The sequence below is a fragment of the Rhyacophila brunnea genome, unplaced genomic scaffold (genome assembly GCF_057557595.1).
Source record: "Rhyacophila brunnea isolate RB1 unplaced genomic scaffold, BYU_Rbru_1.0 scaffold_13, whole genome shotgun sequence".
In the NCBI taxonomy this organism is placed as follows: Eukaryota; Metazoa; Arthropoda; class Insecta; order Trichoptera; family Rhyacophilidae; genus Rhyacophila; species Rhyacophila brunnea.
In genome coordinates, this window is record NW_028232785.1 from 30,612,657 (window position 1) to 30,631,819 (window position 19,163).

The 19,163-nt window shown below is 35.2% G+C and overlaps 1 protein-coding gene across 2 annotated transcripts in view; it reads left to right on the forward strand.

The window, feature by feature from the left end:
- LOC147077252 (solute carrier family 25 member 44) overlaps positions 1 to 16,427 on the forward strand; it is a 30,388-nt gene extending 13,961 nt beyond the window's left edge. For both annotated transcript variants that reach the window (XM_085940764.1, XM_085940762.1), the window contains 4 exons: positions 43 to 156; positions 1,589 to 1,775; positions 3,255 to 3,382; positions 4,091 to 16,427. In XM_085940764.1, coding sequence (XP_085796890.1) covers positions 43 to 156; positions 1,589 to 1,775; positions 3,255 to 3,382; positions 4,091 to 4,285 — 624 coding nt within the window. In that variant the 3' untranslated portion in view covers positions 4,286 to 16,427. The remainder of the gene's footprint in view (positions 1 to 42; positions 157 to 1,588; positions 1,776 to 3,254; positions 3,383 to 4,090) is intronic.
- The last annotated feature ends 2,736 nt before the right edge of the window (positions 16,428 to 19,163 follow it).

Consider the following 19,163-nt stretch of genomic DNA (forward strand, 5'->3'; position numbering starts at 1 on the left):
CGTTCAATATCCAGGCATGTCAATTATTCTTTTTGGTTCCAGGCCATGGTCGCCGGAGGCTGCGCTTCGTTGGTAAGTCAAACAATCATCGTGCCGTTTGACGTGTTGAGCCAGCATCTTATGGTCATCGGGCTGGTTGGCAGAGACGGAAAGACGGTAAAGATAAATTTAAGTTTACTCATCTTTTATCTCTTCCTTTAACATGGGATGGGGATCATGTTGCCGATAAACAAACTTTAATTTCAATAACATGGAAAATTATGTATCAAATTGATTTAGGAATTGATCGATCTGAAATTACAGAGAGTAGAGCATGTAAAATCTAACAAATAAACCAGTATATCGGCTATTTTCAAAATTTGTTTGCCGCTGGCTTCCTGTAAACCAACAAGAACCGTGTTTTATTTAGACATGAAATTTATCTCAGTACTATGCGACCCAAAGAGGTTGGACGGTCTTTAATATACGGCCATATATTTCCGATACAACATTTCGAGGTGAAATGTGATACGGCGAACTGCATACGTACAAATTTCCGGACACGATTCTAAAGGCATTAATCTAGTGCAGGGATGGCGAACCTATGGCAAAGATGATTTTGCATGGCAGGCCAATGTTTTATTTTGAAGAGAAAAAATACAAAAGAGTTTTACAAATAAATTTAAAAATAATGACGACATAGCCATGAGTATTGTGCAAACGTAAACAACGAAATGCGTAAATGACAGATCGCATTGTATAAAAAATAGCATGCAAATACTACAAATTTCAAGAATAAGCATTACGTTGTTTGTAAAATTAATGTAAATATATAATTTTATAGGTCGGTCCTTAGGCTTTATGCGTCACACATAATATAATCGCACTGACCTCATCAGGCGGCGGGAGAAGCCGTCTCATGAATCTCTGATTTTGATCGATATTCAATCAACAAACCTGATGACATTTATCAACTTTTGTTCAAATACAAACAGCTGATTGCCATTTTGCCTCAAACATTATCGCTAAAAATGGAAGAATATATTATGAAGGAAGTGTGGTTAAAATGGCTAGAAACACGGCGAACGATAGAATCTCAAGAAAATTCTTAAAATTTAATTTTTTTACTATGAAAAACTGCTCGACACGTCAGACAGTCGAAAAATAATATTTGGGAAATTTTGGCACGTGTACGTAAAAAGCTTTGCCATCCCTAATCTAGTATAAAGTATATATATATAGTATATATAAGTATAAAGAAAAATAGTTGAGTATCAAAAGTCACTTTAAACCATGTGAAAATCATTGACAAAGTTGACTGTTGGTATCATAACTCACACTTTTCAATGAATAATGTGAGTTCTGTCATCAAGGCCTTTCTAACCAATCAGGGTGTTCTATTGATCATAGTGTGCTGTGTGTCTTCAGCCTTAGGAGTATTATATGTATTTAAAATAAAATGTAAACCGATTCACTCATTCATTAATATTCAAGGGATATGTACAAATTTCCAGACATGGAAAGAGACACTCCTCGTCAGAGTTAACCTGTATCATCGAGGTTTTACTGTTTGTAGATTCTATACTGACCATTTTTTATTTATTTTCAGTTTGGCATAAATCCGTTGGGTATTCAATTAACGCCAGGACAATCGCGTATGAGGCTCACATATGAGATTGCACGGACAATCTACAAGCAAGACGGTATCCGAGGTTACTACAGAGGATATCTGGCGTCGCTGGCGGCATACGTGCCGAATTCGGCACTCTGGTGGGCGTTTTACCACACGTACCAAGGTAATTAACAGTGATTTCTATTGAGACTCTTTACCAGTGGTGAAATGACCATTGTACTTGCTAGGGAGTCGAGGGGCGGTGTTTGACGGTATCTTAATATCACCACCTTCAGATCTTGGATCCATGAGTCAGTGCGCTCGAAAAGTTGTTGTACGCGATCTGGTGTATGACGCCGCATTGCGCGCATGACAGGGGCAATGGACCTCCTCTTCTAAGGGCAGACAAACGCATTTTTTTTTCCTGATATAAAGTGGCGCATGGAGATAACCAGATTGACTCCAGGCCATTGGACTTCTCAGTTCTTAACCGGACACTGGTTTTGCCTCCAAGTTCTGTCAGCTTGGTGTAAAAGCATCTCCGACTTACTTATTTATTTATTTATAAAAAAGAGTATTACAGCATTACAGCTTTTGGCCAATGCGCCATAATACATAATACATACAAATATATAAAAATATCTTAATTACAAATAACAACTAATATGACAAGAAAGTGGAAAAGACAGCATGTGTAAATATTAAAGAAATATGATAATATATACAATTATAAATTTATCCTATTTAAAACGTCTACAAACATTATATAATTAATAAAAAACAAATCAACCTTTATGGTGCCATTAAATAAGCTAATTGCACGATACACAGCATCATGAAACATAACATCTGTCCTGCGACGAGGTATCTTGAAGACCGTGGAGCTGCGAGTGATATTGGTGGGAACATGAAAATTAATATTTGCCAGTATATGCGGATTGTAAATGAACCCACGAAGAAGTAAAAAGAAATGCTTTAAAAGAACAATCACTCTTCGGGTAGACAGGGATTGCATTGATAGCATACCCAGAAGAAAACGAGTCGGGAAATTCATTTTATTGTCATTATCATAAGGAAAGAACCCGTATGTTCTTAAGTAGAGAAATCTAAGAAATCTATTGTGGACTCGATCCAGCTTAATTGTGTGCATGAACCTATTAGGACTCCAAATAATGCTGGCATATTCAAGAATACTCAACACAAATGATACGTATAATGTACGTAGCACTCGGACGTTTTCGAATGATTTTAAAACCCTCATAACAAAAGCAAGCATTTTGCTAGATCTAGTACTGATGTTAAGAATATGCTGATTGAAAGTGAACTTATGTGGCGAATATGCCCATCCAATCACATCCTCTGGGAGTATCCCCATATTATGTTAGTTGAAACGGAAGAGTTTCTCAAGCCGGCCTGACCCTCATTGCAACTGGGTATCTACGAGGAAAAATTTCTCAGCTTTCAAAAAATTTGCAACATTTTACGGTAATCGAGAAGGTTTTTTCTCATCGAGAATTGATCGTAATTTATTATATCAAAATAGGAATCACGCACAATCGTGCACGCCAATCAACGTCATGGGAAATTGCTCCTGGGATACTCAGCACAATATTGAAAGACTAGGGAATACTCATAAAATTAATTTTGATTATTGTGTTTTCAGATAAATTATTAGAGGTGTGTCCGGTATGGGTTTCCCATCTGCTGATTCAGTGCGTAGCAGGAACTTTGGGAGGGTTCACCACCACCATTCTGACGAACCCTCTCGATATCGTCAGAGCGAGATTGCAGGTCAGTTTGATAAACCTCACCATAGAGCAGTCTATCGTAATATAATACTCGATTTTGCCCCACGTTGGGCGCCATACTTTTTTATGCATGCGTTTATATAGTCGAACTTGGTTATTACGATCACGGAAATAGCGAGATTTCGGATGTAATAAGGAAACATTTATGACATTTTAGTTTATGGTTTTCTCTATACATAACGAACTACTTCTCAGGTATACCTACCGAGCAAAACTGTTAATGTGTCGATCGTTTAAAAACAACATTTTTGACCCTAAGTAATAAAATCCGACCGGGCAGTAAACTAGACCGGTGCCGCCGGGATCGGATTACGTTTATGACCCTAGTTAAGTGTCGTAAGTACCTAATTGGTGTTTTTGCCGACAACATTGAAGAAGTATCTACGCAAATGCTTGAAATTGCATGTAAAAAATCCAAGCTTTGTGAAGTCAGTAGGTACCTACCAGCGCTGGCGGCTCAGCACTTCATTACAATAAACAACTTCTTTTGCAGTCTATGAATGCCATGCTTGTTTCGGGAATTTTTACAATGGTTTTCAGATTTTTTATGTTCTATGCTTAAATAGAACGTGGCGCGAAAAATGTTATATAACGAGTAATCCTTATAACGAGCAAATTCAGTCGGTCCAATCTACCTCGTAATAACCAAGTTCGACTATATTTGCATTTTTTAATTATTTTTATTTTATAGGTCCAACGTCTGGACTCGATGCGCGTCGCTTTCACGTCGCTCTGGCGAGAGGAGGGCGCCAGCGGTCTTTTCGCCAAGGGACTTACGGCCAGATTAGTGCAATCGGCAAGCTTTTCCTTCAGCATTATCCTCGGTTACGAGACCATAAAGCGGGTGGCTGTCAACGATGAGTACAAACTTCACGTGAGATGGTAGCGATCGCCAACTGCAATTTGAGACATTTTTGAAACCGTATCTAAAGAGATAAACAATATACTGTTGTCTCTTTCATTGAGGCGTTTTAATAATGTATTTGTATAAATTACAAATGAGTAATAACCGTCAATGTATATTGAAATGTTCTTGATGTGACTTTCGTTGAGGTATTTTGGTAATAAATTTGTCTACTGTGAAAAGAATTACAAATTAATAATGAAATCGTCACCAATAAGAAGTCTTTCCAAGCTGGACTTGGGAGAGACATGTGATTTATTGTTGTCTCTTATGTTAAGTATATAAGACACGTATAAAAAAATGTTACCGTGAATTGAAGCATGAGAGATAGAGATAAATATCTTATCGCTTTCTCTTTCGTTGAGGTATTTCTGATTGAAAGTAAGCTTTAGTAGAGGTTGTTTAACAAGTAGTATTGTGATGTTGTTCTAACAAGCGTAAAGAGAGAGATAGATTATTTTGTTTCTCTTTTTTTCTGTCTGAAAACTGTCGAAAAGTACAAATAAATTGTTATTGAAGCAGTGTATAAAGAGATAGGCATAGTATTGCTATCTCTTTCGTTGAGGCGTCGGTAGCGTTTTTCGTCACTTAGTGAATTGTTATATATCGAAAAAGTACGTTAGCCTAAATTTAAAAAGAGACAATAAAATGAGTAAACTGAGCTTCTCTTTCGTTGATACAATCGGATAAGAATAGAATGATTGATAACGTTTTAAAGAAGACGAAACACGTTTTGACTAAGTATTTATTTTTTTCTTACCATGCTGATGAATTGAATTAGTAGGAAAATGGCGCTTTATTTCGAATTTCTATAATGTTTTAATTAAAAGTGAAAACGACAAAACGCACGCTTTTATGACACGATTTGTAGTTTTTTCTCTATGAAACAAATTCGCTTTCCTAATAATTATTTTTCATAATCAATTCTATTGTCTATGTTCACTTCCTAGGACCTAAATGGGCCGTATGTATCGTTGGCGAAAGGTGGAGGTAGGCTATACGTATTTATTTTCATTGAACTAAGGCCATCAGCTCACGAGAATACTCAAAAAAGGCGCGACTGAAACTAAAATTCCTGCCAGTATTTAGTTAATGTATTTCAATGGCGGCTCTCTGACGGCAAGACTGGAATCTCTCAGTTTCAAAAAGTCCACGACCGAAACCGAAAAGACCAGACATGCTAGTCTCCCAGTTTCTCAGTTTCCAGTCACCCATAAAACAGTGGTACCAATATCAGTATATTCGATGAAAAATCATATTTTTTTTACCAAAATTGGTAGCACTGAACTGAACTGAACAAGCAATAATAAGTCAAGACGTCAAAAGTTAAAGATGGCCGAACTGATTTTTAATTTAAAATATGTGGCAGATGTTGAGAAATAAACCTGCCTGTATAATTACAGGCTGCTAGAATATTCCTATAGATATTACGGGAAAAGTTTAGGATGAAGTAGGAAAGACAATGGGTTTGACAGTTTGAGGTTATGAGATTATTAGGTTTCAGTAGCGCCAGTTTATGAGTTCCATCAGCAACCAGTTTGTCGGACTTTAGTTTCTCTGTCAGCAAAGGGCCTAATACTACAAACTGTAGATAATATTAATTAGTTTTTAAAATTCAATCAAACCGTGCGTAAACCAAGCCGTAATAGATCGTCGGTCCCTATTAAAAAAGTCGGATCTGCAAAATGCTATTTTTCAGTACGAGCAATCAAAGATGTTTCATCAAATATCTTTTGTGACCTATTGCTTGCCATAATGAATAAAAATACGGGTTATAGAAATTTTTCTAAACGTTTATAAAAACATCCGTCTGTCCGGTGAACATAGCAGCAACTGTCAGATCCGACGCATCTTGCTCACCCACGCCCAGCCAACAATGTCGGTTGGTAAGAACCAACATTGTTATTCGGACACTCTCGGTAGATCCGTCATTTTTAACTTGAAATTTTTCAAACAAACAAAAAAAACTGTGATTGTGGTATAAATGTTTAAAGTGTTTAAATAACTTTTACGTAATAATCCGAAAATGACAAAATTTCAGATCCGACTTTTTTAATAGGGACCGACGAGATAATAGTCAAAAAATATTCATCTATCTATAAGATATCTAAAATTATTCCATTAAATCATACATAATTTTAGATATTTTTTTTTGGCAGGGTAAAATGAATTTTTTAAAAACTAACCAACACCATCTGTAATCAATGACGTCCCGTGAGGGTAGACAGATTGGGCGTTGCTTGGGGGCGGCAGTTACTCGAAGGGCAGCAAATCGAGGAGAATCATTTGGAATATATAGAAATTGCTACATAAACTTAGTAATAACGAAAATATCTTTCCATTAAAAAAATCAGCTCACTGGTTTTATCGGGTTCGCGATATCTAGTTTAATTCCGTTGCCATTCGACGTCCTTGGTGACCAGAAATGGTACGTGCAGATTTACGAATAATTACAGTCTGATATTTTGTTAGTAATGTATCCATACAACACATTTCTTAGATTTTGGACTCATGAAAGGATGATAAAAATGCTATATAAAAAATGGAGCGGCATTTTGGCGCTGCCTAGGGGCGGCATTTTATCTAGGGACGTCACTGCCGTATACTATACGGTCTCCAATTTTATTAGATTCAACACGAACATTAATCCAATTTTCATAGGCAAAATTCATGAATTCAAGAGTGAAAACCTAACCTAACCTAACCTAACAAACCAGTATATCGGCTATTTTTCAAAATCTGTCTGTAATATTATGTATTCTTAATTCAACGAAAATAAATAAGTATGACTGAAAAAGTGTGCAATATTTTTGTCGGATCGCCCATAGCATACCTAAACTATTATGGTTTGGTTTAGGCAAGGTTTAATTGAATTTTAAAAACTAATCAGCATCATCTGTAAATTGTAGTCTTAGTGTCGAGCCACACCGGGCGACTCTGGTCTCGAGACCAGTCGCGCAACTGGTCTCTTCGGGCGACTTGCCGGCGACCAGAGAGGCAGCCAATAATAATAATAATAATGAATGTACACGCAAGTATGCAAAAATACGTTCTATCCGCGGCGTGGCTGCCGGCGACTGGTCGCCCAGTGTGGCAGCGCTCAATACGTAGTTATATGTTTTCATACATCGCTACCGATCACCCGACCAGAGAGACTAGAGAGACCGGGAGACCAGACCGAGCGCACGAACGAGATTTTACTGGTCGCCCGACTTTATTGCTTGCGCGACTACTGGGCGACCAGGTGTGGCATGCTCCATATAACTGCATGCATCGGTCTGGTCTCGGCGACTGGTCTGCCGACCAGAGTCGCCCGGTGTGGCTCGGCACTTAATGAAAACAAATACGTATTACTGACAAAGTTTAGTTTGTATTATTTATGTCGGATCTTAACAGCCTACCTCCACCTCTCACCAATAATATGAATACCAAACTTTTAATTATTTAATTTCTAAAAATTTCTAGTTGTATACAAAGTATACAATATCAGTAACATATTATTATTGTGTAAATATTTAAATATAAAATTTTAATTTAAATAGTTATAATTATGTTATTATAGTATTTTTTTTTAAAATATTATTTTCATATTAAAAATTCTAATTTCTAATATTTCGCCACAAACTGTCACTAGTAGTTTTCATAAATTTATATAATACATATGTAGTAAGAATTATTTGATGAATAATTCAACACAATCGACTTGTTGGTGTTGCCATACTATTTATAATAGACGTCGCTAGTTTCTCATGCTATAATTTCAATCTTATATGTGGCAATTGTGGAATGTCAAAAACTAAAATTTTGATAAATTCTGACACCATCTATGAAGTTAAAAATGTTTATTTCCTTAAGAGCGTACATAAGTGAAACGGCAAATAATTATTTGCCGTTTCACTTATATATGATAATTATCAACAGTATGTGGAACGAAATTTCGCAGTCGTCGCCAATCGGAGACTGACAGTTGAGGTATGAGCACGTCGATTTGTTTTGTGATGAGGTCGGAGGAATATATTCTTAAATCGTGTAAAGATGACTAAAAAAGTTCCGCATGTACTTGAAAAAGAAAACATGTCTATGAATATACTATTATTATTACGAATATAATAATAAACATACCATTAAAAGGACGCATGTTGAATTTTTATGACAAATTATGTTTCGTTCGGCTCGCGTCATTTGCACAATCCGCGCATCGCCTAGTCACGATCTTTTTAGACCATGCCTCAGCTGAAGTATAGCCTTAAAATAATAACATTAGAGAAATGTAATAAATTCTTTGGCCATATCCGCCCTTTAGTTGGAGTATATGGACACCACGAGGTGCCTCCAAGAATCCCTATCGCTCGCCAGTCTTCTTGCATCATTCCAGGTCAAACCAGTATCCCATAGCTCCGCCGTATACACTCTATAGATAGTATTTAGCGGCCTTCCAGGACGGCGGAATCCGGTTGGCTTGAATAACAGGCAAGCCAGGTTGAAATTCTCTTCTGGCATCCGCAGCACATGGCCGAGCCAGGTCCAACGTCGCCTCTTCACTCTCAGCACGATGAGAGGCTGCTTGGTGCGTTCTATTATCTCTTCGTTGCTCCTAAAGTCATACCACCGCACACCCATTATCCCTTGCAAAAATCTGTTTTCGAAGCTCAATATACGGGAGATGGCATTTTGCAGAGAGAGTTCGCTATCTGAATGGGAATGGCTGGAGCAACATTCAACTCGATGCGGATTGTTTGGGACAGTGCTGCTTTATGGTAGCGAATCATGGCACCTTACGAAGGCTCAGAGTAATAAATAAATTGTCATTATTGGTGGAGTTAGACAACACCTCGGATGCGTAGTTTTAATATCTGCATGTATACTAGTAAGACAATTTAACCGTGAAATTGCGCAGAATACTATTTCTTCTACTGCGCAAGAATTACATAGTATCACCTCTGAAGGTGGGGACAGAGAGCTTTAGGTACACCCTCTCGCTTGGTGTCGCTGTCAGATGATTTCGTCTACTGCTTGTGTACTTTCGGGTGAAAAACACGTTGCAAATGGTAAGGTTGATTTGTGGATAATAAAATATGTATTATATCTAGTAGTCAACAATGCTCATATTTCTATGAGTCTGCCCGATTATGATTTCGGTCTCGTTAGAGTTCCATGAAATTAGTTCCTTAGGGGATTACACCTTTTGTCGGGTGTTAATAGGGTGAATTTAATTATTGTTACCATTATTATCTCCAACTGATCTTACATGCAAAAAAACGTGGTAAAATGATAACTGTTAAGAATAGCTGCACAGGAGTAAATTGTCATAAGATTATTTAAAAAAAAAAATGTATTGTATTCGTTTTGTGCTGAGTTAACGCCCGGGTATCTGAGGTGTATATGAGCACCGGCATTACAAGTGTCTTGTATGTATATATTTGGCTATCACAAACCGGTTTATATACTCACTTCATTAATTAATACTAGTCATATGTTATTTATAAATAAAATACCTTTTGTATTTAAAACATATTTTTTTACTGTTTTTTTTTTAAATTTAATTAATGTATCCAAAGCGTGGATATCTGTGATGATTTCCGCCGCACTATCTCTTTCCAATATCCAATAAAAATACTAGAATAAATGGCTATTGTCCAACCCTTCAATTCTTTAAAACCTCTACTTATAACAATAAAACGCCAAATATATTATGATGCACGTTGCATACTATCACGTGACGTCACAGTAAGCTGCCGCTACGGGAAAAAAGTGTCTAATGTCGTTTTTCTTGATGTTTAAAATGTTCTCAGACTGATGCTCCCATCCTGTAGCACATTATGAACATTGTCACTCAGCAAAATTTGACAAAATCACCAGAACAAGAATGAGGTTACCTTACGTTGTACCGCACTGCATTGACACCCGCATGACTCAATGAACGTTTTTTATCATTTTATACATGCCTACACATTTTCGACTCGTCTCAAAATCGCGTGTTTTTTTGTTTTTAGCGGTTGGCACTATGTATTTTATGTAAGAATATTGTCTTTTTTCTATGGTCTGCAGGTTGGGTTCTGTTCAAAATATTATCAATGGATGTAATATCGCTAGTCGTTTTAACATACGCACACGTAGAAACTGTTAAAATGAAATTGAAATTAGCATGAATAATAATTCAAAATACTAATACACTAGAGTTGGCACTCTCCATCATTGAATTTACAGAGATGGTGGTCGTTCAAAATATTCTGCAATGACGAAACCATAGACTAAATTTGATAGCGCGCGACAAGCATCTCAATATAATCACAACTTAACTCTTCTCTTTTCTGGCACTACGACACTTTATTATTGGACACTCAAGGTCTATAAATCCAACTCGACTCCTTCCGTCTTGTAAGAGATCATCCAGAACTTTGTTTGGTTTCCGAATGGCAGTTTATTTATCATGCTCGTTCACGTTGTGTACATGGCCCAGTTTGGTGCGTTTATTTACAAAGAGTACAACTTATGATTGTATCTCTGTCTCAACCCTGTTCGTTGAATGTAAAGTGAAGCTCTTACTAAAATCGCTGTAATACCGATAATTTGTGACTTAGTATTTCATAATCATTCAAACAGATGTCACTGCGTGTTTTTTTTTAGATTATGCAAATCAATCGACAGTGCCTAGTAATTTGAGTTTAAAGTCAGATATTTGTATATGCGACCTATTGATCACGGCCTCATAGAGCGAGAAAACTCGCTGAAGGCATAGATACGGTTAAATGTATTCTTACCTTTCTACACCAACAGTTTCGTTGAATCCACGGCTGAATGAAGGCCCCTCCGATCTGATTTCATTCCTTTCCATACTGTACATTGCGTTGTTACAAATAACTACTAACAATTTTTCATCTATCCAGTGGCTTCCATTTATGTTTCAAATATACAATATTTATGTACTTTACCAATACTGCTAAACGAGAGTGGCAAAGGGTGGAGATAGGCTGTTAAGATCTGACATAAATTTTTTTTTTTTTTTTTTTTTTCGACCATGTCCGATCCTGATAGGATCATATGGGCCTCCACAGAGTGGAGGTTTGTATTGACAGATTTTGTTTTTTACGAGAAATGGATGTCAGCCACTTGCTCAACCTATTAGGTCCATACCCTGACACACACAAATTGAAAAACAATTTTTGTACTTGCCAGACCCAGGATTCGAACCTGGGACCCACGACTTTGTAGTCCAACGCTTATAGAGCACATAAAACTTTCTCAATCGTATGTATTTGTTTTCATTGAACTAAGACTGTGTAGATAGTGTTTGTTAGTTTTGAAAAATCAATTAAACCCTGCCTAAACCAAACCATAATAGTTTTGGTATGCTATGGGCGATCCGACAAAAATAGTGCACACTTTTTCAATCATACTTATTTGTTTTCATTGAATTGAGAACATATATTGCAGACGGTGTTGGTTAGCTTTTTAAAATCCCTAATCGATAAAAAACATTCGTGTATCTATAAAATTTCTAAAATTATGTATGGTTTAATTGCATGATTTTAGATAGATTGTGCACACTTTTTATGTTGGATCTTAACAGCCTACCTCCACCCTTGGCCACTGCTAAATGAATACCTCACCAATGCTGTAATATGCACGTAATTACCATAGAATTATGAACAAATACTTTATTTATTAATTACTGTTTAATGTTTATATTTTACCAAAGAATGGAAATATTTTGTGCGTTATACTCTTGTACTATGTAAAATTGCAGTAAGCCGGCTCTCAAATCAAAACTCGTCTCGCCTACGTGTCGAATACGTCGATGTGACGACATCGTTATTCACAAAATACACGTTGCCAAATGGAGCTCTGCAGATTGGTCGAATGTGACTGTTTCGTTTGAAAAAAAATCGGTGTGTGTACTTATGTACGCGCGTTATAAGTTATACTTCTTTGGCGTAACAAAACAAAAACAGAACTTGTGATAACCTGAATTCTTCGACTAGCTCTTAATTATCTTGTTAAATTACACACTCAAGAAAAATGACCTCTTATCGGAGCGTCGTTGGTTTATTTCTATACACTTTAACTTATATTACTAAATTATATAAAGGTTTCTCGTTGTTTTTATTTTTAAAGTACGAACTGTCACTCTAACGTTTAATCGTTTGTGTAAGGAATTGCAAATGGCCGACAATAATAAATTCGCTGCCAACGGAACAATTCTAAACTATAATATACTGTATAATCGTCACGATGAGGCGAGTTTAGATGTGAGAACCGACTTACAACTACATAAAACAAAAATCAAAGGTCCCTAATAATTGTACTTACTGCGTTTAAGTCTGTATATTTAAGCCTATGAAGTGATCGAGTGACGCAAACGCATGGCTGTAAAAACACACAATATCATATTATGAACGTACATAATTTTGAACTGAGAAAATATTATAACCAATTGAAGGAATCGAACCTGTATCTCTCGGGTATTGCGCCCATGCACATATAACCACGATGCTAAAGGAGTCGTACTTAATTGTGACAAATTTTAACCAATGGCTTTTAATACTCTCTGAAGTGTATTCTAAATTGAACTACTATTGGCGATAGGCTTTTGTATTTTAAATCAAAGTAGGTGTTACTTTAATTACTAACCGACGTCACGGATCACTCCAAGATTTTTTGTTTGTAACTTACTTGAACTTGCGATTAATTTTTAATTAACTTTTTTAATAATTTTTCAAAAAGATTTTTTCAATTGGTAATAGTATATTTTCTCAGTGGGTCTATTATATACTTATCGACCGCTAAAGTGATAAACATTATCAAACTTAGGGTAGGTTTGTATATATAAGTTTGGTTGTAATTGTTGCAATAAGTGTTATATTTTAACAGCAGCAAGAGAGGTGCTGTTAAACTATAGCACTCATTGCAACAATTACAACCAACTTATTGTAATTGTTACAATAAGTGCTAATAGTTTGATGCAAAACTACCCTAAGTTTGATAATAATTATCACTTTATCAGTCGATAAGTATAGAATAGACCCTCAGAAGTGTTTTCAAAATTATGTATGTTCAATAATTAGAATGTTACATTCTTAAATCTTGTGAATTATTCGTTGAATAAAAAAAATAGTTAATCATATTATTTTCGTGCTGGGATAAATATTCATTGGAAATGGTTTCTTTTTATAGTGCAAGAATAGAGTTTATTTTATTAAATTTGTATTTAAAATGTGTGTTGCGGAATCAACGTCTTGTTACTTTAAGAGGCATCGCACAACTGGACAGACGTCTTGCAGAGCATTATTTAATATTGTAAGTTACCGATTTGTACAATATTTAACGTTTTAGCAATCTAATTTCGAAGTGAATCCATAAACAATAAGGTTTATTGATTGTTACTTACATATTATCGTCATTGCGCCTTCATAATCGGCTATGTGCATAAATTTCACAAAACAGGTTTTTTGCACCAAAAATTTTATAATTCCTTCTATACCAAGGAAAAAATATAATGATTATGATAAAAGGTATTCTGGAATTGAATATAGAATAAGAATATTTCTATGTTGTAGGCGACAGGTATTGTAATTCGCATTGTTTTTAGCCTCCGGTAAAGTTTTTTAAAATACACATTGCCGATTTTGAAGGCGCAACGACGATATGGTAGACATAAAAATCAGACGATTACCACTTTTATTTCTTCAATGTGCAAACCTTTGATTTTTTGTTTGCGTTGGATTATAATTAATAACCTCTGAAAATTGGATAAATACACACATATATATACATATAAAAAATACTTAATACCTACACACATAAACATAATTATGTAATATCTTTTGAAAAAAATCATATATATTGTTTTGTACTATTCCAATAGTCATTTTTTGCAACCCAGGTTTCGCCTTTCGGCATCTTCAGGCACTATGAGTACTCACCAATTGCAAATCGTCGGTAATTTTCTACAAACACGTATCTCAAAAATCACAACTTTTCAGGAGAGGCAAATAACAACTTTATTCTCTGTTTTTAACTTAGAAATAAATTTTCTTCTATGAAATATCCATTTAGTATCTTCTTCTTGGTCGTGCACTCATGGCTGAGGATCGTGACCACATTTAAATTTCGCCATCCTTTGAGCGACCAAGACTTTCCATCCTTCTCGATCTTCCGCTTCTCTCAGGGCAGAATGGATGGTGCCCCCAGTCAGCTCTTTCACTTGGTCGCTCCATCGCGCAGATGCTCTTCCTCTGCTTCGCCTTCCCTGGAGGCTACCCAAAACTACCAGTCTCTCCAGGTTGTCCGGTCCGCGCCTGACAATATGTCCAAAAAACTGCAGAATTCTTCTCAGACATATCGTCGAGAGCCGTTCCTTTATCTTCAGTCCCTGGATGATTGACTGGTTCGTCCTGTGCTCCGTCCAAGAAATGCGAAGCATTCGGCGCCAACACCACATCTCAAAGGCATCAATTGCCTTCCGTTCTCTTGCCTTCAGGGTCCACGACTCGACACAGTATAGGAATATCGAGAACACTAATGTTTGCACAAGCATCATTTTTGTGACAATCGAAATTCCCCGATCCTTCCATATTATAGTGGTAAGGCGTGTCATCGCACTTTTTGCAATTTGTGTGCGCCTTCTTATTTCCGCTTCGCATCCGCCCTTTCCACTGATGGTCGATCCAAGATATACAAACTATTAGTATAGTTACACATATCTTCATGAAAAAAATGTTATGTTTCTTCAATTTATCGCACTATACTTTCGACCGATCAGTCACATTGTCTAAGATACGAGAATGCGTTGCAACTTTACTGTGAATATTACTGCAGTAAACACGTATCTTGACTTACGAGAAAGAGCTTCAGTACAATCATCTGTCGGAGTGCAGTATTCTGTATACTTACAAACACGTAACTCAAGAGTTTATAATATTTAGAAAAGTATTTTATTGTGATACGAGTTTTTGTAATTGCTTAAATCTATTATGTTATAAAGTACGTTTTGAGATTGCTACGTTATGTTGACGTGTTAGTGGAATATGTCCGTGTTCAAATTCTGAATTCATTACATCAAACAACTCAAAACTGACCAAAATTGAGATACGTGTTTGTAGAAAATTACCGACGAAATACACACTGACAACGATTATTAAATTATAGATTTCATTTAACACATTACCTAGTTTCATTGTCTACGAGTAATGTTATTTTAATGTGGTTACTTAATTGAATGTAGTATATAAGGAATTTACTACGGATTTTTATAAACACTTTAAATATTAAAAAATTGTTTTTACACCTGCACCGCGATTTCCTAACTATCGACTCGTGATAACGCCACTGTCTGACCAGCGTTATTTTCTCGAATGCTATTATCACTCCGGTAGTACGTCACAATGATGTCATATGACGTCATGTCGACCGGGCGGCTTGCACTCGCAAGTTCTAACATAGATCCATTACCTTAGGTGGTAAGGTTTTTACCATTTTCAATTGTTTTAAATTACTGTATAAATGAGAATTAACTGTATTCTCTGTTAAGTGTGTGTTTGCCATTGTTGAGTGCGCATAGCAGTGGTGAGGGGTGGAGGTAGGCTGTTAGGATTAGACATAAATAGTGCATACTAAACTATACTTTTTTATAATACATTTCTACAATCTACAATTTGCAGATGGTGTTGGTTAGTTTTTAAAAATCAATTAAACCCTATCTAACCTAACCATAATAGTTTTGGCAATATGACAAAATTGTGCACACTTTTTCATTCATACTTATTTGTTTTCGTTAGATTAAGAATACATTTTACACATATTGTTGGTTAATTTTTTGAAAATTCATTAAGCCCTGTCTAAACCAAACTATAATAGATAAAAAATATTATTCTATCTATAAAATATCCGAAGTTATGTACGATTTAATGTCATAATTTTAGATATTTTATTTTTTGAAGTATTTTTTACCATTTATCTATTATGACTTGGTATTCGTAGGGTTTGATTGAATTTTAAAATACGTATGGCTGAGAAAGTTTAGTGTGCACTATTTATGTCGGATCTTAACAGCCTATCTCCACCCTTCGCCACTGCCGCATAGTCCCTGAAGATGCCAAATGCGAAACCCGGGTCGCAAAAAATTAAAACTCAAATGGAATAGTACAAAACTCAAATCAATTAGAATATATTATCGTTTTATTCATAATGGCTGTTATAAAAACAAGTATCACGTAACTTACACTTGTGTACCCCTTAAGCAGATTTCATGTTCATTCATCGATATATAATCCATGACTCGTGCGGCTTACTTTTGATGTATAGTGAAAAGAATAATTTGTAATGTGAGCCTTACCGGAAGGAGATGGCCGTATAGTATTAAGATCAAAAAATTACACGTTATTCACCGAGCATTGCAGACAGTAATGTTCCAATTTTATTAGCTTCAATAAGAGCATTCATTTTATATTAATTGGTATCAAATATCCGATTATAACGTAGATTGATCATGTCCGGAAACGTGCACGTTTGCAGTTCGCCGTATCACACTTCACTGTGAAAAATGTTTTATCGAAAATATATGGCCGTATATTAAAGACCATCCAACCTCTTTGGGTAGTATACTGCCCCCATAAGCAAAAACACAGCTAATGGGAAAAAGTCAATTTTGAGAAAAGAGCGGTTATAATGTTTTTCATTGCTGCTTCATTAAAAGTTAATCAATTTTAATAAATGTTTCGGTTTATAATAGATTTTTTAAAAATTGATATTTTAATTACATAAAAATTGCAAAATTACAAAAATATTGATTATAAAACTTCACTATTGTCTTTTTATTTATGATTTTGAATGGAATAATGTCAGTTTCATAGGGAAAAAAACAGTAAATATGTTTTTTTGCTTATAATTTAAATTGTTATGGATATTTTTGAAAAATGAAATACTTATTTTTTAATATATTGGTATTTTATTTATTAAATAATATTGGAATGACAATACTTGTCCTTCACGTAGGGTCTACACCAGTGGTTTTTTGGTATTTATAAAATTGGTTGACTACACATGACTTGTCTTAAATTTCTTTCCACCCTCAAAAATGATCCATAATGTGTTTTTATGATGAGATCATATGTGAATTTATTAATTTATTATTAACACAATCACTGCTGACCTGTTAATTAATATTTAATTACCACATTTAAATATCGTGTTAATTATATCTAATGGCCAGTCGCAGTGTCAGCACTAAATGAGTTAATATTGTCAATTTTTCCAACTACTGTATACTGTGAAAGATTATTCAGTGTAATGCACTTCATAAAAAACGAATATCGAAGCCAGTTGACAGATGTAAACTTAGAAGCAGCCATGCGGCTCGCATTGGAAAAAAGGAATATTGAGGAATTTCCGTTTGCATTACTTTTAAATATCAAATTTTCAGCGACATAAGTATAAATATCATTAATTTAATAAGACCAGATAGTTAGAAATGTGTTCTATGATGGATTAAGATTAAAAAACTAATTTAGTGCTAACAACGGGACTGGCACGTTTTCAGTAGTTGGCCATTAGATATAATTAACATGATATTTAAATGTGGTAATTAAAAAGTAATTAACTAGTCATTAACATTTTACTCGCCATTAAAATTTCATTGGATTTTGCAGCAATTTGATCAAGTTTATCTAATTGCATACTCTCCAAAACAAGGTTGAGAATCTTTTTTTCACGATTCTTAGTCCAATTTCGAACTTAATCACCTTTGAATCTTAAAATATCGTTAAAAATGTAGGGCGATATGAAATTAGTGGATGATTTATTTGAGGTTATCTCACTATTACCAGTTACATGCGGTATTACGTTTGTGTGAAAATTCTAGAATCATAATCAAAAAAACAGTAAGCCAGCGTTTTTAAGCAAAAAACGCAGCAAATCGATAGATGTGCTGTGTTTTTGCTTATGAATTATTATTTACTGTTTTGTTGCTTCGAAAAGCCTAACATTTTTGCAAAAGTGACGAACACATTATGATGATTTGTATATTAAAATAAATGATTTTCTGTTCATTTTGTTATGTAATTTTATCTAGTATGTCACCTCATACTTACTTTAATTTTTCATTTTTTCCCATTAGCTGTGTTTTTGCTTATGGGGGCAGTATAGTACTGACATAGAATTCATGTCTAAATAAAACAGGGTTCTTGTCGGTTTACACTTTACAGGAAGCCGGAGCAAACAAATTTTGAAAATTGTCAATATACTGGATTATTTGTTAGGTTAGGTTTTCATTCTTGAATTTTGCCAAAATTAGCCATGAAAATTGAATTAATGTTCATATTGAATCTAATAAAATTGGAGATCGTATGGTATACGGCAAAAAATAGCAATTTTAGCAACACGGTTATCGACGCTTAGTTAAGCAATAAAGTAAGATTTGGTGGCGACACCGTAGCAAGCCATCTCCCACATCTGTAAACCTTTTATCTAACTCTAGCGCGTGTCGCAGAGATTATAAGGGTGCCGAATACTTTTTCACTCGCACTTATGCATCGTTTTTGTTCAGGCCTTGGTATACGGCTTAGACTATAGATACATCGTATACGGTCATTTTCTTTCCGATAAGAAAGCTCACGGCAAACTGTAACACAGTGAAATGTTCTACGTACAATTTACATGTAACCGTTATTGATACTCACGAGTGATATGATTGTATTTCTAATTTACTTACCTCCTTTCTTTCTGTCTGTTCGTTGTATTCCTAGACATGAATTTGATCACAATACTATACGGCCACCTATTTCTGATACAAATATAATTTAACACAATTAGCAGTGACTCCATTTACGGCAGAGTTGTATTTTTTTTTAAATGAATCTACGGA